At 35.9% G+C, this 24,302-nt stretch overlaps 3 protein-coding genes across 6 annotated transcripts; 2 read left to right on the plus strand and 1 right to left on the minus strand.

Annotated features, from left to right (window-relative positions):
* Positions 1 to 4: 4 nt before the first annotated feature.
* Positions 5 to 19,302, plus strand: LOC131803687 (uncharacterized). 4 transcript variants are annotated; one of them, XM_059125201.1, is made up of 6 exons: positions 6 to 483; positions 8,805 to 9,273; positions 9,346 to 10,643; positions 14,315 to 15,370; positions 15,940 to 16,491; positions 16,554 to 17,056. In XM_059125201.1, exons 1-6 carry the CDS (start codon positions 222 to 224, stop codon positions 16,706 to 16,708), a joined length of 3,792 nt encoding a protein of 1,263 aa, XP_058981184.1. In that variant the 5' UTR covers positions 6 to 221; the 3' UTR covers positions 16,709 to 17,056. The 4 variants fall into 4 exon arrangements, with proteins under 4 accessions (XP_058981191.1, XP_058981180.1, XP_058981184.1 ...); XM_059125208.1 differs by lacking the exons at positions 14,315 to 15,370; positions 15,940 to 16,491; positions 16,554 to 17,056 and adding an exon at positions 17,332 to 19,302 and having other exon boundaries at positions 5 to 483; positions 9,346 to 10,180; positions 10,253 to 10,643; XM_059125197.1 differs by lacking the exons at positions 14,315 to 15,370; positions 15,940 to 16,491; positions 16,554 to 17,056 and adding an exon at positions 17,332 to 19,302 and having other exon boundaries at positions 5 to 483.
* LOC131803694 (proteasome inhibitor PI31 subunit-like) lies at positions 1,748 to 3,458 on the minus strand. The gene is made up of 4 exons (XM_059125214.1): positions 3,101 to 3,458; positions 2,738 to 3,034; positions 2,298 to 2,455; positions 1,748 to 2,236 (listed from the first exon to the last, which is right to left on the minus strand). The coding sequence occupies exons 1-4, from the start codon at positions 3,245 to 3,247 to the stop codon at positions 2,002 to 2,004; spliced, it is 837 nt and encodes a 278-aa protein (XP_058981197.1). The 5' UTR covers positions 3,248 to 3,458; the 3' UTR covers positions 1,748 to 2,001.
* Positions 19,303 to 21,888: 2,586 nt separating the features above from the next.
* Positions 21,889 to 23,123, plus strand: LOC101892548 (uncharacterized). Its single transcript, XM_020035009.1, has 3 exons — positions 21,889 to 22,273; positions 22,363 to 22,434; positions 23,056 to 23,123. The coding sequence occupies exons 1-3, from the start codon at positions 21,889 to 21,891 to the stop codon at positions 23,121 to 23,123; spliced, it is 525 nt and encodes a 174-aa protein (XP_019890568.1).
* The last annotated feature ends 1,179 nt before the right edge of the window (positions 23,124 to 24,302 follow it).

Here is a 24,302-nt window from a genome sequence, read left to right on the forward strand (position 1 = left end):
TAATGCAAGTTTGTCACCCGGTTTGTTTAGTTTACAGTCCCGTCGTTCGGTCGGGTCGAAATACATACCGAACAGACAGACAGACAGCTTTGTTGGTCAAGCTGCCTTGCAACCAAACACATCAATTCCACCAAATATCCTTTTCTAACGCCATTTTAGTTCAGAGCCTTTGAAAAACTCTAAATAAAAGTTCCAAAAAAGAAAAAATAAAACACAACAAAATGCCAGTACAGCGCCATTGTATTGTTAAAGGCTGCACTGAGCAGGGAGTACCATTGTTCAGTTTCCACTTGGAAAATATGGACGTATGGCTACAACAATTGGGTATGGTGGGTCGAGAGATTAAATGCTCCTACGAGAAGGTGTGTCAAGTGCATTTCGAGAACCACTGTTTTGCCAATCATATTAAGACTAAGCTACAACCCGATGCCGTTCCCACATTATTTCTCCAACCGAAGAAAATCGAAAGACAGGTCCAACCAGGTAAGCATACAATGCATGAAATTTACTTTAAGTAACAAAGTATGATTTTTACATTTAAGATTTCAATATAGTATTAAATAGCCTGTGATGTGGGTACCTTTGGTCAGAAGAAATAGCTGTGAAAATAATGTTATACACATCCGAATAGACCAAAGGAAAATTCAATGCAAAACTGACAAGCAAGATCGATTATAGAAAAGTCCACATTTCGTTATGGAATAATTATGTCCTCTCCAAAGTGTAGAATCGGTTATAGTCCTTTTATCGGAGGAATATATTGTATTCCAATACGATTTTAGTCATGGTTATTATAAGGTATATGGTGGAAACCATTACGTCTCGCTCCAGCATAAACCATAAAATTGACCAAGTTGTAGTTAAAGTTTAGCTGGTGTTTGATTCTTGCCATTTACAGTGCTACAGTTTCCATTTTAACATAAAAATTGCCAACACTAACACTGTGTTTATCGTGTAAGAAATGGAAGCCCTTATGCTTTAGATGTAAATTAACACAATGAACCAACAATCTACACGATGACTTTGGGCCTATGTAGCTTAAAGACCATTAGTCCCATAAACAACATATAATTGGGTAAACCCAATAATTTTGGTGTTCATCGTATGGAGAAAAGAAGCCCTTATATTTCATTTGTACAAGAATGCAATAAAACAGCAATTCCAATATCTTACGATCATGAGCCTTTTATACATCCCAAATTAACGTCTTCTATAGAATGACCATCTAAAGAGTTCTAAAAGTATTCAATACAAAATTTTTTTTTAAGTCCTTCTATGCAATATCATATGCATATAGAATAATAAAATAATCTTAAACACAGAAGACCGAATGATTTGTATACGAAGAAGAAATTTTAAAGGCTTTCTATATAAAGATCATTTTTTTGTAAATATATTTTATCAATGAAGATAATGGAATAATTATCTTTTCACATAAGACCATTAAAAGGCTTTCTGTACAGAGAAGGCCGTATCAAGACTTTCTTGTAAGGGCCTTCCATACTCAGAAGGTCCTGAAAAGTTCTTTTATACGCAGAAAAGCTCTTCAAAAGTCTTCCCTTGCATCTTTTTTGTGTCTTCAATGTGCATAAAAGCAAAAAATAATGTACATTTTATGCACAAAATACCTAAGAATTGATATTATGATAGCCCTTATAAAGAAAGGATCTATAACTCTTCCGCAGAAATAAGCATTGAAATGTCTTCAAATGCCTCTTATTTGTCTTCTATGAATTGAAATCCTTCGTTGTAATTCAAAGCTTAAATTGCTGCCACCTTTATTCACTCTTTTCTTCAAGAAGTCTGTCTTCTTATCCTTAAAGCTTAGTCTTAGTCTTATCCTTAAAGCCATTTTCTTGCAAATTCTAAGATTAAATTAATTTTTGAAATTTCCCCATATTTATTTCCTGCTAAATATAAAAATTCTTCATTCAATTATAAAATTATCCGTGTTATAAATTAGTGTTTTTGTTGTAGCCATTTGTTGTTTTCAAACAGCTCTTACATATAATAATCTCCACCAAAACCACCAGGGGGTGGGAAATGATCTGGATTTGGATTGGGTCTAATACCACGTTCTGGTGGTCCATACGGATCAAAACGGGGACGTGGTCCATTATTTGGGCCAATACGAAATTCTGGATGTGACGGGAATGGAAATAAGTTACCGGGACCGCCACGGCCCAAAGGGTCCAAATCCCCACGGCCTACTTCGGGGAAACCAAATGGTGGAGGGCTGTGAAAGAGAGAAAAACATTTAGTTTTGTGCTAAGTTTTATCCTAAACCCGTAACGCACCCTCCGAATGGTCGCCTGGGTTCTCCAATACGCAGCGGATCTGGGTCTGAGCCACCAAATGGGCGTCTTGGTTCCCCAACGCGTAAGGGGTCATGATCTGGACTAGATGTTGATGTTGTAGTCTGGGTTGTAACTTCACGGCTTGTTCCAGAAAATACCTATAATGACAAAATGTTAATATATAGCTGCTACAAATATTTTAAAGATGTACAGCCCAATTCTAAATGGTCACTTGTGGAGACTTTTTTATTGAGTAACTAAACTTGAGGGAGACAAGAGACGTATATTGATGTGAAATAAATGATTCATATTTTTATTTCAAAAATGTATGTTAGCCCTTTTTGGATCCTCTCTATTAATTTGAATTTGATTGGTAAAGATAGTGACAAACAAAAAATCACCTCAAATGCCTATTCAAAGCGGAATTGATAGTATCTTACCGGTTCCAATAACTCCTTGCGATAGCGATCTGTTAACTCGGATGCTGTTGGTATCATTTTCGTCAAACTTCCCTTTAGTTCTTTAACCAATTCTTCGGCATTTAGACAGATATTGGATACCTTGTGCGACTTGACATCCATTAAAGTAATAATCAATGAGCCTTCGGTGCGTAAACCCAACAATAAGTACAATTGCTTATTATGAACATAACGCAGGGCATAATTTTTCTCATCATCATTCCAATTGTCGGGCAAAAGTTCTGAACCAGATTCTTCGTCTTCTCTAGTTAAGGTTTTCTAAGCAAAAAATAAAGCATAAAATAAACTCAGTTGCATTGCTCCAACTTCATTTACTCCACTTACATCGTCCCCCAAACCAATGCAACGAAACTGTGAATTCTTCGTCAACACAAAATGAACCAATGCAATTAGCAAGTCATCCTTTTTGTTTATTTGTGTGGCAATTGTTTTAAATAACAAATCCCAACCATAAAAATCTGTGGCCGACATAATTTCTTTTCGCTTGCTTTTCTAGTTGTCAGCGTTTTTTTATTTTCTTTTGCTTTCAATTTCACCACTGATTTTTTAAAATATTCTTCTGCTACTTTCAGCCTTCCATCAGTCGGCTATTTTGTTTATATCTGTTTTTATCAGCTGTTTCTTATAGACAAATAATTATTGCGAATTTTTGGGGAAATTCTTTGTAATGGGACCGAAAATATACAACTGTGTGAGGAACAAGTAGTTCCTTTAATATTGTAGTACGACAAATGACAGAACTTGCAGTGTGCTGTTATTAGACGTTGATGTACACACACACGCGAATTATAATAGCCTCCAAATGACGTAGTATAAGAAACATATAAAAATCTATTTATATTTGACATATCAATGCTCCCAAGCGTTGATGCATCTACCTGTATTCTTCTGCCATGTGTACACGTGTAGCTAATGTGATGTTCTCATTTAGTAACTCCCACAATAACATGTGTATTGGAAGCAAGCCAGATATTTTTCTTTCGTGCTCACATTCGAATCGTAATACAAAATGCGGGCAATAGTAGAGGTGAAACAGATTAAAGCTACAATCGTGACTTCGGCGTAAAAATTCAACATTTAAATGTTTGGATTTTCTTTCAAATATATGAACAGTTTCAAAACAATAACTACATATGCTCGGTTCTAGAACTGTTAAAAATTACTATAATAACATATATTCTCTTTATGAGATCGGTTGAAGAATGCAGTTAACTTAAAAAAAAACAAAGTGGGTGGGGCCGTTACATGGTGGACATACACAACGGGAACCTATTTGCAGACGAATTCGTAGAAAATCCGTGGAAAATGTGGCAAAAATACATTTAAATACACATAAAACGATTTTTTTTTTTTCACAGTCATCGGGTGTTTTCTTCGTAGAGGAACAAAGGAGTTTAAGGTTGACTTAGTTCGATTTTTAACCCTATCTTTCTTTTATGGTAGAAGAATGTCAAAATTTTTTAAGTGCTTTGCCAAAAATAAGTCGATTTTTATATGTTTTCTTTTACGACGCAAACCGGAGGCTGTAATGATATGTATTTTTCACAATTTAACAAATTTCAATAATTTTTAATTACCGGTATTTAATATTCATTCATAATTTTGCTTTTTAATTTTACCGATATTTGTCGTTAACTAAAAAAATGCTTTAGATAATCACATTACAGATTTCTAATTTTTTCTACAGATCTTTTTTAAACATTTTTATTATTGATTAGTACGCAAATTTGGAACCAAGAACGTTAAATATTTTATTTTCATCAATGTTTAATTTTTTTCTTCAAATTTTTGCTTTTCGTTTTTTTTTTTTTTTAATTTACGTTATTATTTATTTATTGTTTTCTTTGTACTTTTCCATTTAATTTTGTAACAAAAAATATGTTGAATTTTACCCTGTGTAAACATATATTAACAGTAAAGCAAATTTGAGGTGTTACCATAACACTTTATCGTTGAACTGCTATAGCCATACACAGATGTATTTTTTGGTATTAAAACAATGAGATGCAAACGAGTAGTATGTACAACCGGTCTTTTTCTCTACAATTACAGCTGTTCATTTCAATATAACTTCACGAAATTATATAAATACACCGACATCGTGGTAATAGCTTGGATATATAGACAATACATTAGTGTGTGTTATCCATTCTCTATGAGTTTATACTAGGTTTAAATGACGGCGTTTTAATATATATGAGAATGCCATAAGATTAAACGTTGGATTAAAGACAGGCTGCCTTTGCTTTCATTAGCTGTTTAGGGTAGATTTCTGCAAAAATGTGACGAAAATAGGAAGGATAACTTTTGGCGATAATTATGAGATATTATCCATGTGTGTGGAATCAATTATAGAGTGTGGCGGTAGTATCGTATAATAATGAAGTCCTCTGATTTGAAAATGACCACACGTTAAACAAATCGTTTCTCTTTAATTGGTCTTCCCATTTAAGCAGCTTTCTGATATTAGTGACTTTGCGAAGAATTAAATATTTCTAATCATTAATGTTCCAAGAATTGTTTTATATAGGAATATCGATAATTTGTGAACACTTCGCTAGTCCCATGTTTAGTCCCTTACTAAGAGCGACTATATGGGTTCTGTGTTCTTTCAAATCCATAACTATGCCATTTCAATATTCTGCTAGTATGTTGGTTACCGCTGCTAATAAATCGCAGATTAGCATCGGGGACTATACGCTGAGTTGTATTTCAGGGTTTTGAAAATAAATTTCAGATCAGTGAAAAAACTTTGACTCTCTTATTTTTCGATGTGAAATGGAAAAATGCTTTACATTTATGTTTTCAAAACCGGAATCATACTTAAAAGTGAATTCATGCCCATTTTGACTCTATTTTATCTGCAAAAATATTTTACTACATAGTCAAAACATTTTAAATACGATTATTAAGCTAAATGGAGATATGATTATTTTATAGTCACAATTGGAATTTTATAACTATAATTCTTACCTGGAAAGAATTCTTACCAATGAACAACAATTACCTATTGGGGTCAAAGACTTACTTTCAGGGCAGGCTCTCAGGAATTCTGGCATTTATACTTTCACTTCTTTACGCTGCGAGTTGTAACTTCTAATAGACCTTTGAATGTGTTACGAGGCCATCGCTTAATCCGGTTCTAAGGGCCTGCATTTTTTACCTGCAATAATTAAGTATATTTTTTTTAAAAAATGCTGATCATTATGGATCGCTTCGGAATTCATTATAGATCAAAACCAAGATCCTACATTAGCCTATAATTGTAGTCCTATAATTACAACTATGGGTGACCAACCACCTACACCTACCTTCCGGATAACCTATAAACCACTTTTTTATTACAACAAAAGATTTTTACGATTCTTGAACCAAGATGGCGTCGACCAGTCAAGCAACGATGACAACGACCACACATTCCTTGTACTCGTCTCTTCTCTCCCTCTCTGTGTCATTTGCTCGTATAGCATTTTACACATAGCATAGCATATTTTGAATGGCACGAACAAAAACGAAGCGTCCGCCATATTGATGAATATTGTGTTCACATATAATTTTTTCGCATATGACGACAACGCAACGAACGACGACTACTACCAAGAGTCAAAGCATACAGTACATTTTTGTTGCGGCCACAAGAAGAGAAAGAAGAAAAATTATTTGGAAAAACAAAAGAAATATAGTTTTATAAAAGAAAAATTGGAAAATATTTTTTATTGAAAATCGAGAAAAGTTAAGCAATATTATGTGAAGAAAGGTGCAAAATTAAACAACAGTGTGTGTTTGTGCGATAACTTGATTGTTGGTTTTTTTTCTCGAAAAGAAGAAGCAAACGAAAGGCAAAGGGAACAACTTTTTGTTGTTGATGGACGGACGGACAGGCAGTCGAAAGTGAAAATTAAATAATTTCTTCGAAAAAAGAACAAAAGGTGTTGAAAATATTCCAACTCCTGGTCGGCCAGCGGTAACTGTGTGTCTGGCTAGTTTTTAAGAACATTTCCAAAAAACTATGAGTGAGGCTATGGCGGCGATAGCTGGAGGGAGCTCCAGCTTAGAAATGGCATCGCCATCCAATGTGGCTGACGGCAGCAAAGGTTTGTTCACGTTCATATGATTGTGTTTGTGTTGAATGAATGAGTGTTTACGTTTAGATATGAATTGCGCCAAAATTTGTTAATTCTATAGGAAACAAAGATATTTAGTTAAATTTCAATATTAAATGTTTGTGAGGTTTGTAATTTTTTTTTCATTATATCTAATGAGAGTATAGGTTGCCTGCCATTTTGTTAAATTTCGGTCGAATTAATTTGCCGTGCCGTGCAAGTCCATTTTGCCGGGCGAATTTAGGTAATATTCTAGTATAGACACACACCTTTTGACATAATGCAGTGTTGTATTTTAACCAGCTATAAGGCCATTACTAAAATTATCATTTGCTATAATTTTGCAGAAGCTTTCAATGAAAGCCTGTGTCCTTAGATAGAAAGCTTCGAGTTATAGTTTTTAAAATGGCGTAGCGTTGCAAAGCTTCCAAATAAATTTTCCTAGAGGGAACATAACCTGTTAAAATAATAGTTTTTGGAACCGTGCTCTAAATCCTATAGTAGTACACTAACTAACGCCTGGTAGATGTAAGCAAAACAGCTGATTCCAATTTGTTTAAAAACTGCAAAGCGATCGCATATAATTAAAGTGGTCTTTTAAGAATCAGCTGTTTTTTTAGCTCAAATGAAGATCAGTGGGATTTATTTTTGTTTCGTTTTGTACTTCCATAAGTATTTATTTTTGGACAAAGCTTATTATTTTTAGACTTGGTCGTGAGTATCATTATAGCAAATATTTTTGGGCTTGACTCTATCTTGGTACAAAATTCTCGGATTTGTTTTGAGTTGGCAACTTTGCATCTGCCAATTTTTTATTTGTATTTATTCTATTGAAAAATAAAAACGAAACGATTTTAAAATCAATGATTCGAAAAAACGTACATTGTAGACGAATTAAAATATTGAACAGTTTGGTTCATATTTCATTATTCCTTAAGCCCTTTTACATGTTTATGAAAACAATTTGTTGCTTCTAATTGTGAAGAATTTGGACAAAAAGCGGCCATACTTAATTACTTATTCAGCCATAGCTTACTTATACTTATTCAGCTACATCGTTGTATACCCTCAGTCATATGGCTATAGAGAGTATATATCATTTGATTTGATTTAGACCCTAGGTTTCTTGGGACGAAATCCGTTTTAGGGCCTATGCAGTCGATCGGATTGTCTGGCTTACGCGCACGATAAAAAAATGGTCAAGAAAAAAGGTCTTATAAAGAGGGAAATGATCATCCCATTTTCTTTAAACTTTGCAAATCCTAATGTTTACATCAATGCTAAGTCAGGTGTAAAATTGAGGAATGTAGTTCCAATCCTTCTAGTGCCCCCCACAAATGGCTGAAATTTTAAGTAATCGTAACAATTATAAAATGCAAATTAATTGTTCGATTATCTAAAAATTGAAGATCGGATGCAGCGGACTACTTCTGGTACCTCCTCCACAAAGGGCAAAAATTTGTAATATTTTTGCGTGCTTTGCATCTTTTTATGGTTGTCCAATATATTTTTTAACTGATCAAATCAGATGATTATTTGCATGCATTCCGTCTGTTTACTTTCCACAGTATTCTTGCGAAAGAGAATAAAACTATCTTACTCACTCAGATAGAAGTTGCTAGACAATTCCTGCGGGAAGAGTAGCCAGACAAACCTATTTCAGGGGATTTAATTTCATTCTTGTCCTCAATGTAAGAATTGCAGTCAAATTTGAAGTCTTGCATCTGATGTCGAAAGTATTCCTATTTGTTTTTGAAAATATTGAATTGGACACTGATCAATTCCTTTCCTTTTTAAGCGTCTATAACTGTAATCAATATTTATATATATTTTTAATACACTTTAAAAACAAAATCTGATTTACATATACAATTGAAATTTACAATTTCCTCTAATACTATCTTCTTCCTTATTCTCATTTCCAGCTGTTAGCTATGAATTCCATTCGAGCATCTCAGAAGAAGAAAAACGTTTTTATCTCAAAGCCTATCCAACGGTGGACATTGTACGTGATCGTAAAGTTCATTGTACAGTATGTAAGACACATATTGGAACAGCACCCGTACAGGAGACTGGAATTAAAATGCATCCAATTCTAAGGGTTACACATTGTTTGAAATGTCACGATTTCTATAATAGCGGCGAATTTAGCAAGGGCGAAGATGGCTCGGAATTGTATTGCCGTTGGTGTGGTCAAGGTGGCGAGGTATATTGCTGTTCCAGTTGTCCCTATGTCTTTTGTAAATCTTGCATTGTCAAGAATTTGTCTCGTGGTGTGGTGGCCGATATTGAACAGAATGAAAATTGGAATTGTTTCAGTTGTGCCCCGAAAATCTTGTGGCCACTGAGGGCACAGCATTGGGCACTAATGAATTACATAGAACAGCAAAAGAAGTAAGTATGATGGAAGTCAAAATCCGTGTTTTTTCATCCTTTCATATTAATGTTTTCCTTTAATGCTTTCAGAGAAGCCTATGCCATGAATCTGAGCGAACAGGAATTAGATCAATTTCTCCGTCGTGACCGTAGTAAATGTTGCCGTTTGGCCAAAGCAAAGTGTGGCAATATGTCTGATTCTATGGAAAGTTTAGATTCAGTGTTATCCAAGCGTAGTCAAGGTTCTTCGGGTTCAGCAAAGAAAGCTGCAAAACATGGAACAACGCCCTCACCACAACAGCCCAATGCTAAAAGACCGAAAAACAATGATGAAGTGGTTTGTACACCTGATTTACTTAGCATGTTGGAACCGGATTGCCAGATTACCGTCTCACAGAAAAATAATGGTGGCACCCCTCAGCGACCTTTGTCCACACAATCCGGCCCATCGCCCAGAATTATATCCATACAACAATCGCCGAACAGCTTTGGTGGTCAAAGCGTGAGCAGTTCTACACCCAAAACTTCGGCACCGCCGCCTTTGTTGCTGAGAAATACTGCCATAAAATTAAGACCAGCTACTCAGCCACCAATTGTACGTCGTACTGTCATTGGTCCGCGGGCACCTGCACCGGGTGGAAATACCGCTCCAGTGTATCATACCATTAATGGTTATCGCATTGATTTGAATTCCGCTGCACAACAGGAGACATTCCGTTTGCCCAATGGCAAACTGATTCAGGTCAAGAGACAGGGTCCGCCTCCGGGCTCCAATCAGGCGCCAACAACCAATTGGCAACAAATGTCCCAACAACAGCAGCAACAAAGGGTGGTGCCACAAACAATTGCCTCTAGGCCAGTGCAAATTACCGCACACCCGTATCCGGGACCGAATGCCATTCAAACACCTGGCCAACCGCAGGTGGTACGTTATCATAATAACGTCATTGGTTCTACAACAATTAATGCTATTGCTCACAATGGGACTCCATTGCAGGCTATAAATGGTCAAATACCAGCACAGGCACAAGTCGTACCCAATGCCCCACAAATGGCCCCCGGTCAACCGATTCGTCCTGTTATGGTGCGTCACATTTTCCCCGATACTCCAATAGGGCAGGCCCGCACCCAGCTCCAGGAACAAGTGTTCAATGCTATGGAAATTTGTACACATCTAACGAACAAAGTTCAAACATTGACTAATTCGAATGCCTATAAACAGGCCAAAAATTATTTGGAAGTTAAGGAACTCTATATACATTTGTCGTATTTGCTCACCTATGCGATTGGTCGTTTTAAAGGGCTGCAAGATAAATGTTTGGCTGATATGCGTCATCTTGGCTTTGGTAATGATGCTGATTGTTTAGAAAATGGCCAACTGGCAGCAGGTAAGTTTGTTTTGTTTTTGTTTATGAGTTGTTCATAGCCTTAAAATTGTTTATTACTCCGAGTACTCTATTCGAATAGAGAGTGGTTGTAGTACTCACATTTTCGAAAAATTTGAAAAAAAAAAACGATTTTTCTGTATCCATAAAGGTTGTGTACATTTGCAATACCAATATGGTAATAAGAAGATAAACACGTCCAAATTGCTGTAGCAATAGTTTTAAGCTTGCTTTCGTATAATTGAATTTGAACACGAGTTCAAAGAGTGCGCATTCGGTTAAAAATTCAATTCCCTTATCAATTAGAATTAGAATCTGTCTGTTTCTTCAGATACTAAAGGATTTTTGTGACATACTGAAGTGAAATATGTGAGCGTTATACCTCTGTGTTAGTTACTACTAATGCGTTTTATCATAATATTTTAATAAATCGTATTTGTTCAGGCCAATTACAGGGTGAGATAAAAAAATAAAGTCAAACGCCATAATTTTCACATTTTTCCTGTTGGAATGTCCAAGGTAGCGCGGCCAAAATGTTTGCGTGCCCAAGGCTTTAATACATCCTCCAGAATATTTTCGAGGAAACATTTTGGGATTTATTCTGATGCCACGGTCGATTGATGCGAGTTGAGAGCGACCATCGGCTGTTATGGCGGCCCACACCATCACCATGGCCGGCATTTAAGATCTGGTGGCCAACTGAAGGTGTACATTTTCAGCTGACCTCTTTGGCAAGTAAACACGATCATTTTGTTCGTTCACAAACTGCTGGACAATGAATGTTTTCTCATCGGAGAAAACCAAATTCGGCAGTTCACCACTTTCGGTCAAGCGAAGCTACTCTTTATCTCTTTTGAGTTTATTTTCTTTCTGTTGCGGTGTAAGTTCTTGCACTTTTTGGAATTTCAATGGCTGTACACCGAGCTCATTTTTCAATATTTGCCGAATGGAATATTGCGATATGTTCAGCTCACGCCATTTTTCGGCCACTGCGACGCGGGTTTCGATCAAGTCGCTTCTTTACTTTTTGTACCATTTCTGCTGATGTTGCTGTTTTCTTCCGTCGCCCGCTTGAAGTTGGGCTAGGCTACCAGTATCACGGTAACAAGCGATGGTACGAGACACAAGATTTATTCACATTTAAATGCTGGAGTGCTCTAAAGATAGCCACTTGTGGTTTTCCAACCAAATATAAAGAAATCACACTATCACGCTTGAATTCCATCAGGAATAAATTTTTTTCTGGAAAATTTTCACCAAAATGTTTTTGTACGCTTGTAAACAATATAATGAGCTATCACTGGAATAATTTTAACAGCTGTCGGACGATTGGGTTACAAATGACAGCAGCCTGAAGTTGGTTGCAGTTTTTTTATTTCACCCTGTATGTATTTGAATGTTAAATTATAAACACACAGTGGAGGGACGCGATAATCGCAATCATACGGTCCGATTATAGGGGGATAAACAAATTGGCCTTAAATTTCCTAGCGGAATATCAAATATGTCCAACAGTTTTATAGCTCTAGATTTTTTCAAACTGAAATCTTTATTTTTCTCAGGATTTTTATTCGACGTTTCACATCTCTTTTAGACTTTTCAATTTAGGAGCATCTCATCTTATGGAAGGTACAGGGTTGTCCATATTCGACGGACCCATCTGGCAACGCCATAACTTTTGACAGAGATGTCACATCGCTTAATGACATACACGCCACGCGAAATAGTTGAAATTTACATTCAACAGAAGAAATCAATTGTGAAAACTCAACGTGCTTTTAAAACATAAAAAAATGTGAGAAGTGCGCCTTCTAAGAACACCATTAAGCGTTTATACGAAAAATTTTCGATTGGTAAGGCTTTTTCTAATCCGAAGAGGCCATATAAAAGTCGACCAAGACGATCGTTCGAGAATATCGCTGCCGTACGAGCCAGTGTTCCCCAAGAACATCCCAAAAACGCCGTTCTCAGCAGTTGGGGATGGCTCGGTCCACTTTTCAACGGATTATTCGCATTGATTTGCATTTGTTGCCGTACAAAATTCAATTGACGCAAAGAATGTTGCCTGCGGACAAGCTTCGTCGATTGGAATGGACCCAAAGAGTCATGGGTTCGTCGAATATGGGCAACCCTGTATATCATGGGCATGAAGAGTTTTGAAAATGGAAATTGCAAACCGGCTGATTCCACCACATATGCTGGGTTTTAGCTATGCATGGAACGGTTCAGTTACGATTAAAGTTGGGAATACAATTTTCAAAGGGGTTTAGCCCCTTTTTATTGTTTTGTGTTACTCGAAACTCACTAAGCATATTTGCCGTAAGGAACAAGGAACAATAGAAATATAAGTTTTTTGGTATGTTCAAACTGTGTATTGGAAAAGATACGCATGATATATTAAATACAAATTTAAATATTCTGACACCCTTTGCGAAAAAGTGTTCATTGGGCCACACTATCCAAAACAGTGATTCTGAAAGAAAGGAGAGAGTAGAATAAGGGAAGCAAAGCAAAAGGATACTAGCTGAAAAAGCATGCATCTGAAAGAAAGTACTAGGAAAGGAGCACAATTAAGAGATGGTTTATATCTGAAGAACATATTTTTGTCTGGAAGGTCTATCGGCTGAAAAACTTGTTTCAAGTTTAGTTGCGGTTTAGGTTTTGCTTTGTGAGGCACAAACATCACTTACAAACCATTGTATTAACAGTATGAACAAATTTGAAAACATTAGATGGAGGATTGTAGAAGTTGGAACATTAGTAATGTAGAGTGCAAAAATATACCTTATGAAGGGATAAAGAAGGTCCCAACTGTTTACGTAGTAGAAGACGGTTTTCTGTCCAAAAGCATCGGACACACACAAGATGTTTTGTCATTGACATTTCATCAGAATGCAATTTATGTACGATTTTAAATACCATCATGGTAAGAAACCCTTTAATTAGAAGGTCTTAAGGCCCATTGCATTCTAGGAATTAATGTACGATCCATAATAGTGAATAGGACTAAATTCCAACCCCATGGCATCCATAATTAATTTAGTAGTTGTAATTTAAAATTTTATAAAAAATATGTTATTTATGTATTTATCATTGTCTTAAGTCATTTTTCTTACACATGGACTTAAATTAAGTGTTATACGAAAAACAAGATGTTCTGAAAATATGTTAAATAATCATTAATGAAAAAAATGAAGAAAGCTTCACTAAAGATAAAAAATAATTTACAAAACCGGAATGTAAGTACATAAAAGATATTAAAGACTAACCGAAAATGAGTTGTATTTCATTGACTTCCGGCTGCTACTATTCTATATTAAATAAATATTGGATATTAAAATAACCAGCATGGACTCCATAGAAGTAGTTCGATGCAGTTCCTGTTTCTCCCAACCAACTGCTAATGAATTTTTAACTCATATATAGAAAAAAAACGATGTGTCTCTCAATGGCACCTTGATTTTTGGTCCATGTGTTGTAATACTCGCATCGTTGCTTCTTTTCTTCACGCCGTATGAAAAAAGAAAAGAAAACGATCGAGTAAAAGAAAAAATGTCTGAAGGCAATGAAATTAAAACTCATTTGACGTTATTTTTAATTGTTTTTCTTTTAATTATCTATTCCCTCCTTTTTTCATGGTTAATCATTTACTTCGCCGCTTCACCCACCTTCAGCTGTTGATTATGTCTGCTATGGCCAGTTGGACGATGTTGATTTATTCAATACTGGTTCGAATAGTTTTCACAATCAAGTGTATGAATATCGCAAAAGTTTACATGCCAATCTCAAGGATGGTGAAGATGGCCCACGATCACCATTGCCCCCGATATTTGAATTGGGACAAGGTAAATCAAATGAAATATCCGATGATGAAAATGGCGAAGATAGTCTATTGGAAGCACCTGAAGGTGAAACAACAAAAGGCGGCGATCAATGGTTAGCTGGTGGTGATGATTCTCCTGCTCCGACCTACGATCAAGAGAATGAAGAAAATGAAGAGCCCGATGAATCGTATATGGATAATGATGACGACGAGGATGGTTATGGCAGATCTATGGGTGGTTATGGTAGTGGTTTTATGCAGGGCACCGAAGAATCCATGCGTCGCAATGAAGAATCTCATGCCTATGATCGGAAACTAACGCGTCTGGTGTCACAATATCCCTCAATATGGTGCACTCGACATCCGGATTATGGCAACTTTGAGGTGACCCGCAAACAATGGCGCATAATTGCAGCTCATTTTGATCGTAACGAAAATATTAAGCTACGTTGGAAGAATATACGCAAACGTTTTGTACGCATTGAAAAACGTATTGCCGATGGAAAACGTTTCAATGGACACTTTGACAAGGCAATGGCGTTTTTGGCAAATCGTGATTTACCACCAAATCAATGGCTGCCCGTTGATTGTGGTGAAGATGATGGTGACACATATGATCGCCGGCAATTGGATGCGATGGAGAAGAATTTAATACGTCGAGAAAAAGATGAATTTGGCAGTAGAAAAGGCGCAGATGGTGGTTCTTCTGCTGTTACAGTAACAAGAAATCCGCATAATTATCAACCAGCCATAAAACCCATTGAAATCGATCCATTAGATTTAAAAATTATAACATTTGTCAAAACAAATCCAGTGTTGTGGAGAAAATCAATGGACCCGGAGGCCGATAAAATTGATGAACAAACTCGTTGCACTGTCTGGAAACAATTGGCCAAATCAATGGAGAGTAAGTAGAAACAAATTATGATTTATTCAATTAGTAATCAAGAGGTGAAAACAAATTGGCAAGCGGAGGAGGTTACAAAAATTTCTGCAGTTAAATAAGAAGACGGATAACAGTGCCTGGCTATATAGTCAGACGCTTCGTTGCCCAACATACCTTTTTTACAGACATTAAAAAGGTTAAAAGAGATATTAGATGGAGATTCGAAAGGCACTCCCCGTTTCTCGTTATATGTCTAGATTTTAGTATAACCATATACCTCCTGTCTTTCGATGCCTTGAAGGGTCAGCCACCATTTTCTAACGGATTAACTTTGTCATAAGTCTCAAATATCCATCCATACCCTTTGTCATTTTATACACGCCTATACACATTGTCATCTGTCCATACCCTGTCCTACGTCTAAATTCGGCGAGTGTATAAAATCTTATAGAAAAAGACTTTTGACGTAGTTTGAGGTTTTTATTGTCATTCCTCTTGGTTTTAAGTATGTTAATTCATCTCTTGATTCAATTGATTTTTTCTTTTAATTTTACGTTTCTAATTAGTTTTGACTTTTATATCGTACCCAGATGTAACCACCGAATACATAAAGGACCGTTGGCAACATTTATATGAAATGTATAAAACCTTCCGTTTAAAAACCATTAAATCTTCAGAAGATCGTGCTAATCTTGAATTGAAATACTCAAAATATCTTGCCAAGCTATACTTCCTCTATAAGATAGATGAAAGTGAATTGCGCAATGAGAATAATGGGCTCTTTGAGGATTGTTTTGAGTTGGAAGATGACGAAGAAGCCGAAGAAGAAGAACGAGAAGCTGCAGAAGCAGCTGAACGTAAAACGGCAGAGAAATCCGATGCTGGTGGTGACACCTCCGAGCATGATAGTGGTCAAGAAGAGGCAAATGCCGATAAGAGTAACGAACAGAAAGAAAAAACTCTGAAAGCAACACCCACAAAATTACAAGATATGCCAGACGATAAAGAATTCCTTCAGAAATTAGTGGAGTGCGTCAGGGAATATCCTGCCCTGTGGGATACAAATAATGCGGACTACAATGATATTATGATACGTGATAATCACTGGCAAGAGATTGCCACAAAATTGGAAGAATTCAAACGTAGGTCTATACTTAACTGTTTGTAACTCAAATCTAAGCGATTCTTTTTTTCAAACTTGTAGGTGAAGTCAAGACGATTAAACTACGCTGGCAGTTGGCCAAATTCAGCTATTATCGCTACAGACGTGAAAACGGTGAAATTTCGGAAAATTCCAAAATGGAACAGTATTGCAAAAACCTACCCATTGATGATATGGAATTTTTAAATTATTCTTAGAATTGTGTATCTCATTTTAATTAAGCTCATTCCCCATATTCCCCAAACTTTTCTCACACTTTAGAATAAGTTTTTAAAGATTGTATTAATATATTTTGTATCTGTTTATTGGATATTATCCTTTAGTCTCCTTTTCTCGTACACTCGCCATTTTACATTATAACTTTTTTTTTATTTTTAATTATTTATATTTTTATAATCTTTTTGTATTTCTCTCACTAAAGTAGTCATAAATATTTCAAAAATACACATCCAATACCACAAAATTCTTGAGAATATTGTGCGCAAATATAACGAATATACTACAACTGTAAGCCAATAAACGCAAGGCATTTTAATTACGAAAAAGTACATGGTTTTACTTTCCAATGCTTCGGGTCGATTTGAATATTGCTTCAAATTGAATGCTGTTGTCGGATACAACTTTTCTCTTATAAAGAAGTGGCTGGATAGCTACTTATTCTAAACAAGAAAATAATTAATAACCCTTTTTCTTTGGGAAATTATTTTTTTTTGTTTCTTAAAAAAAATTAATTTTCAAAGTTTGTGCAAGTTTTCTTGATTGGTTAGTTATAACAAATCCCTAAAAGTGTATTGACTTTGTCATATTTGATTTTTTGCAGACAAACAAGCCAGTGATGATGAAGATAATGAAATTGAAATTGTGGAACCTAAAACCGATCTTATAACCCTGGATTCCGATGATGATGAACCTACGCCAACACCAACAGCAACACCAACGGCAGCGTCTAAACCCACACAAACACAGCCACTCATTAAAATTCAAAAATCTATACCAGCTACGCCACCAACATCCACAACCATAGCTCAAAGCCGGGTCGTCATAACACCTCTACTGTTGAACCAACAAAAAACACCATCAGCTTCCAACAATATTATGAGTGCCAGGGGTACCTATGTTCCTCCAACTGCAGCAAAAATTACTCCAATCAAAGTTGGCCATTCCCCGGCACCAATGCCTCTTCCCCCTCTAGTTCCGGTCACCACCGCCACAACCCCAACCCCAACGCCGCCGAAGGGTGTGCCTAGCGAGGAAGAGGACAACATGGATTTAATGAGTATGGCTCAAAGTTTTCTGGCCAGCATGTTGGAAGTTGATGTCAACGATGGCTCTTCGCTTAGCAGTTGCGATTCAACACCACACAAGAAAAAGCAGCCACGTAAGAAATTGACCAGCAAACCAAATCCGACGTTGATTAAACAGAAGGCCATTATGGAGCTAGAACGTTTGGAAGAAATGAAACGTAATGATCAGAAGTTGAAAATGAAATGTAAGGTGGAATTGAGTAGGGCTGAAGATGAATATCCCTTCGTCAAAAACTTATTGGAGGCTAAGAAGAAAAATGAAGAAGATATGAAAGTGAAGAGCTCGCCGGATGGTACTACCATGATGGTAAATACAGGCCAGGAGACAGTGGAAGTTCATTTAGTTATTGAAGATGATCTGCTGAACAGTTCACTTGAGGAGAAATCCTCTAAGGAGGAGGAAAATGGCAACAGAGAAAAAACGAAAAATGAGGAACACAAGCGAAAAGAAATTACCGAAACAAATCTCGAAGACGAAGATGGTAATGGAAAGAAAAATACTGCAATGGAAGTTTTTGAAATATCTGATGATGTGCTGGCAGATGCCAAAGAAAATAGTTCAGAAAGTTTAAGACAGAAAGAGGCGAAAACAACGATAGAAGAAGAAAAGTCTATCGACGAAAAGGCTATTGAATCTTCATCTAAAGAGCCCAAGGAAAATAGTGAAGAGTTTTCAGTTACTGAAACAATAGAGAAACTGGTAAAATCAAAGGAATCTGTGGTGGAAACGAGTGAAGAGTCTAAAATGGAAGTTGATGCTTCCCCAGAAGAACAATCTCAAAGATGTGAGGAAGAAACACCAGCAAAGATTGCAGCCGACAGTGATGATGTAGATGTTTATAAAGAAATTGCAAAGGTGTTGCAACGAAAGAGCAGCGTAGAGGAACAACAACAAGAAACAGAGGACACTGTACAGGAGAAGATAACTGCTGCTGTTGCTAATACTATGACCACAACAGAGCAAAATGCTGAGAATAATGACAATTTAACTCAAGGAGACACTGAAAAAGACTCAAACATCGAGAAATGTATTGATAGCGCCATCGAAGAAGTTACCGACGATATTTTGCAAAAACCATCTACCCCCCTTGTAGATGAAACTATGGAAAGTGATGACATTCAAACGGATATTAATCAAACGCCTACAACAACTCGAGAAGCTGAAATCTCGTGTATTGATGCAACTAGTAAAGAACAAAACACTGCATATCCTTCTGTAACAGAAGAAACGCAGCCCGTAACGGAAGAAAAAGAACAACAGAAAAGTACCAGCAATGGTAATGTCTAATTTAAGGGAAATTCCAGCTGAATTATGTTGGACTAAAACAAAATCATAGCATATACTTTAAATATAGATATATAAACAAATATATATTAAGTATGTCTGAAGTAATTATTAAACTAGAATCGAATAGGGTTGTAAAGAACGAACGATTGTAATTTGTGTTAGCCATCCATCAAAAGGTTCAAAATCATTTTTTTTCTAATTTTTTTTTGTTTTTCCAATGCCGTTAATGAGTTCTTTATAATCCTATTCTATGAAATTTTTATTAAGTTGAAACAACACAATACAAAAAAAAAAAACAAATATTTTTTATGAACCCTTCCTCATCACACCTTGCAATCCTGAGAAAAAATAATGGAATTATATTGTTTTTACTAACTTTAAAATTTGCCTTCCTTTTTTACCTGCAGTAACAGGTATTGAATAAACTTTTTTTGTATTTAGTTGTAGTTGTATAAATTTTGAATTAAGCGACAATTTATTACATTTTTAATTAATATTATATTTTAATATTAATTATTTTAATTTTGGAAATTCTATGCTGAAATTTCAACATGTTTATTCAACTGGTTGTACAATATTGATTATTTTTTGTATTTGATTATTGAAAATGCTAATAAATTTTGATTTTGAGACAATACAACAACAGCAAAAAGCGTCTTAAATAAAAAGGGTGTTTGAAACGAAATGGTTTTGTGGGAAACGGTGTTAAAACCGAACGAATTTATTAATGAATTGTTACGGTTGGCGTTGTCTTTTATCGACGAGTTCATTGTCGTAGTTGATGTTTCTATGGGATGAGAATTGAATTTTACGATTACAACAAATACTTTGCTTTTTTCATATATGCATGATAAAATACATTTAATCAGATCAATTTATGGCCTTTCTATTGAAAACTTATTTATGTCCTCATATAGTGCTCGATAAAATGCAGATTTTTATTGTGGATTTCAGTCGAATTCATTGAAATTTCAAATAAATTTAGTTTTTTGAAACAAGATTTCCGTAATACCGAAAAATACCAACTACGCCAAAGTCAAATCAGTATTTTAAATGAAAAAATGGGAATAGTTTTTTTTTTTGAGATCAAACATGTAAGCTTTGTTTATTAATTACTCTATTGTTGTTGTAGCAGCATGTTCAGGTGTGTTCGTTCTGATGAAAAAAAGGACGACCAGTTTGGACAATTGAACGTGTCATTTGGTCCTGTGCAATAAGTCGGACAGCCGCCCTGCTTTCTGCTACCATTTCGAGCGCAGTACGAATTGAAGTTGTTGCTTCTTTAGATCGTGCTTTTAGATTACATTGTATTAGGTATGAGAGATTTGTACGTACTCTGTTCTTATCGCAGTTAGCTACGGCATGCCGGACCACTTGATGAGATATCCATGTAATCTCTGTACCTTGCAGTAGTCAGTGGACATAATTATTGAGGCTGTAACTTGCACAGATAACAGCAAAGATTTGGCTATTCTATCCAAGCAATGCAGAAAGCGTTTTGATCAATTAAGTAGCGATTAAACCGATCGAAAGTGTCTTTCATAATAGGTTCAGATGTCGGCATTTTAAGCCAAAGTTTACCTCATCGTCGTCGAGAGGGCAGGGAATAGTAGCACCACCTGTAGTTGAAAACCAAACGTTTTCAACTTGTTGCGCACCTCATTCTCATCTAGTATGGGGTGACTGATCGTATCAAATGCCTTTGATATATCAAGTACTTCTCTGGCAGTCCTGCCCCATAATATGTGTGCAAATGGCGTGTAAAGCTGTTGTTGTATTGTGTTGCTTACGCACTCTATAATAATGATCGGCTACTGAGAAACTCTCTCTGATGCTGGGAGGGAGTAATGCCTGACAACAGCAGTGAAGTTAGCAATTAAAAGCCACTTTTTCGGCAACCTTGCCTAGCTTCGGTAGCAGGACTGCCCTACAGATTTGCCAGGCATAGGGAACTATGCATAGGGATCATCCAATCGTTTTAACATCACTTTCGAGATTTTGTTGGGGTTAAGCGCAATGACTTTCCATTTCTGTTCACATTTGCAACATTTTCCAACGATAATTGTGTTGACCCGTTTTTGTCCATGACCTAGTATTCTTGAATGATCTGCGAATTGCCGGTCACATCAACCTTATCTGGCCAAATTTTCCACTTTTTGGACTACAACTAAGAAAACCCGGAGCAAACATTCCGGGCAATGATCTTCCAAATTATATATATTTTTTGCATTATTCATTTCTACCGCTTATTCTTACAAGCTAGCCAGTATGATTTTAGTATGGAAGCACAGTGAAGTTCATCACGTTTATTTGCTTTCAATCTGACCGACTCTGCAAATCCCAAATTGGGGTGATATCTTGCTTCGTATCCTGGATATCGGCGAACTTGATCGTTTCACTTTCAAATGTATATTTCATTGAACTGACCTCTTAGATTTGTCCAAATTTTGCATTTTTGTAGGCACTGCAACAGCAAAATCTGGAGCAAACTATGGTCCCTAGGTCTATGGTTTGCTCCTTCTATGTGTTATGTGTTCTCACCATAAGAGGATTTTTTTCTGGATTCTTACGTTGTGTGGGCATTTACAATCTAAATATACATTCTATGACAACAATAGGTTTGGACCCCAAAAAGGTTTGTATAAAATCTGTTTCATCTAATTTTAAGACTTGATTTAGCCATTGTTTTTTAAAATTTTAAAATGGTCGATATCTGTTTGCAGAAATTAAAATCTTGCTATCCAATTCAGTAATATGGCAACATTTTACAGGTAAACGAAATGTAATGCCCAAGAAGAGGCATAGTGTCATCAACGCATACACCGACGGGGAATTCCTATTGCACTTCCGTATTACTCGAAAACTTTTCAACACTTTAAGCAGAACATTTTTGGAGAGCGCTCAATACAAAGAACTGCGGCCAGATAAGAGGTTGTCGAGTGACGACCATTTGGCCATATTTCTGTGGTTTGCCGGTCACGAAGGGTGTAGTTTTCGTGACCTATCGAATAGGTTTAATGTAACTATTTCTACCGTCAGCCGCGTCATTGTAAGAGTTACCAGTTTCTTGAGTGATTTGAGTCAACAGGTCATAAAATGGCCAACTGCGGCGGAAAAGGAAGCATCAAGCCAGTATTTTCAAACAACGTGCGGTGTATCTGGTGTAATAGGTAAGTTTTTGTTTTATCAATACAAATCTCTCACGTTTTAAATAAACACTTATTTTTTCTTTAATATATTGTTTCCTCCTTCCACATAGGTTGTATAGATAAAACAGACATCACTATAGACCCACCCACACGTTCCAAAAACGATAATGCTGATCAGAAAGGTGATAATTCTATCCACCTCCAGGGAATTTGCAATGAAAAATGGAAATTTATTAACATTGTCGTCCGATACTCTGAAACTTCGCACGACAGCTTGCAAATGCAAAATTCTCCAATCTTACAAAATCTGGGAAATAAATGTAGGGGTGAGGTATTACTAACTCTTACTCATATTATATTACTACTAATACGTTAATATAGAATATTTTATTCTTGGCAATTCTGAATATGCAAGCCATAAAAATATCATAATACCGTGTGTGGATAATGGCCATTTGACTAGCGAGGAGCAAAAGTTTAATATGAATCTAAGCTCAGGCCGTGTCAGGATTGAACAAACATTTGACCTGCTAAAGCAAAGGTTTAGACAGCTTTATCATTGCAAATTGAAGGGCGTCGAGAAATTATGCCAATTTGTAAGTGCCTGCTGTGTCCTCCATAATCTGGCAGATGAAAATGACTTTGTTAATGAGGAAGTCGTTTGTGAAGAAGAAGATGGTATTGTTTCAAATGACGTGGATAGAGACCTTGAGGAGCAAGAACTGCTGGGTTTGTAACCAGGTTGGAAAAAAACACTAAAACAAACAATTTTTATGGTACCATTTAAATTGTTTACTTTGCAGGTACTAATGCAGTGCTTAAAATCAAGAAACCTCCAACAACTGACTCAACAACACCATCATCAAATTAATTTCAAAATTACAGCCAGTTACATATGACATATGGGAAATGTGTCGGACAGAATGTTCCTGTGAAGTTCATTTATATGGAATATGAAGGTATATTTATACCATCATAATTCATTGCTCGCGGCATAAGCCAACACTGTCTGGCCTCATCAAATAACCCTCCGAATTAGAAGAGATGATTTTTGAAGACAGCCGAACATTTCCAATAAATAATAGGTAATGATACTAAGTCGGACCATGAGGATAATAACGATGAGTGTAATAATGTGAAATTGATATTTACACGGCTGATCCCGAGTCAGACATAAGATATTCAAATGGAAAAATACTTATCAAATGGAAAAATGTCAAACATCATCAACTTTTACAAAACTTTCAAATTTGTTTAAAGGATGCTTGCTATGAATGATGTCGTAGCAAAATAAGTAGATCCTAAGTTAGAATATCCCATTGGATCAAGCTTACCATGATTATGATTTATAATTCACAAAAAATGATAATATCGTTTCCAGAATTGTCGTTAATCAAATTTGAAATGTATGTAGGAATTTATTTTGTTCTGGCTGTCCAGAAGGTCAAAATTGTGTGATTTTCGATTCAAACGAGACTCGTTATGTGAGGCCAAGTTTACTGATTACAGATATTTTACAACGCCTTATAAAAGGATAAAAAATGTCATAGGTAATTCTGAAATGTGTGTGGAAAATTTGTCAAGGGAGATAGTGATGTTTACAATGGAAATTGAAATATCTCCATCAGTTCACAGCTCGCTATAACAATTATAGATGGTGCCACAAACAATGCTCCCTCCCATAAACACATATGCATTGCTTATGAATAGAGATTTACTCCTGAGATGCTACACATAATAAACACTCCACTAATGTAAGATTTAACTATATCACAGACACTGATATTTGTGTTCAAATGTAGAGACAAATAGTTTTGTCATTAAAAAATAGAAAAAAGGTTGCAATTTTCAGTAAACTACTTAGACATTAATAGTTTTATAAGTAAGTTAGTACAATTTAGTACTACTTGTTCATTTTGTGTTCTAGTAGCTTCATATTTAAGTATTGTAAATTAATAAATAAAATTAAAATAAAGAAGAATTCGATTTAAGGCGAACTATATAATAAATCAACAAAGCTATACCCAAATTATTGATTGATTTCTGACAT

Source organism: Musca domestica, unplaced genomic scaffold (genome assembly GCF_030504385.1).
Source record: "Musca domestica strain aabys unplaced genomic scaffold, Musca_domestica.polishedcontigs.V.1.1 10, whole genome shotgun sequence".
NCBI lineage: Eukaryota > Metazoa > Arthropoda > Insecta > Diptera > Muscidae > Musca > Musca domestica.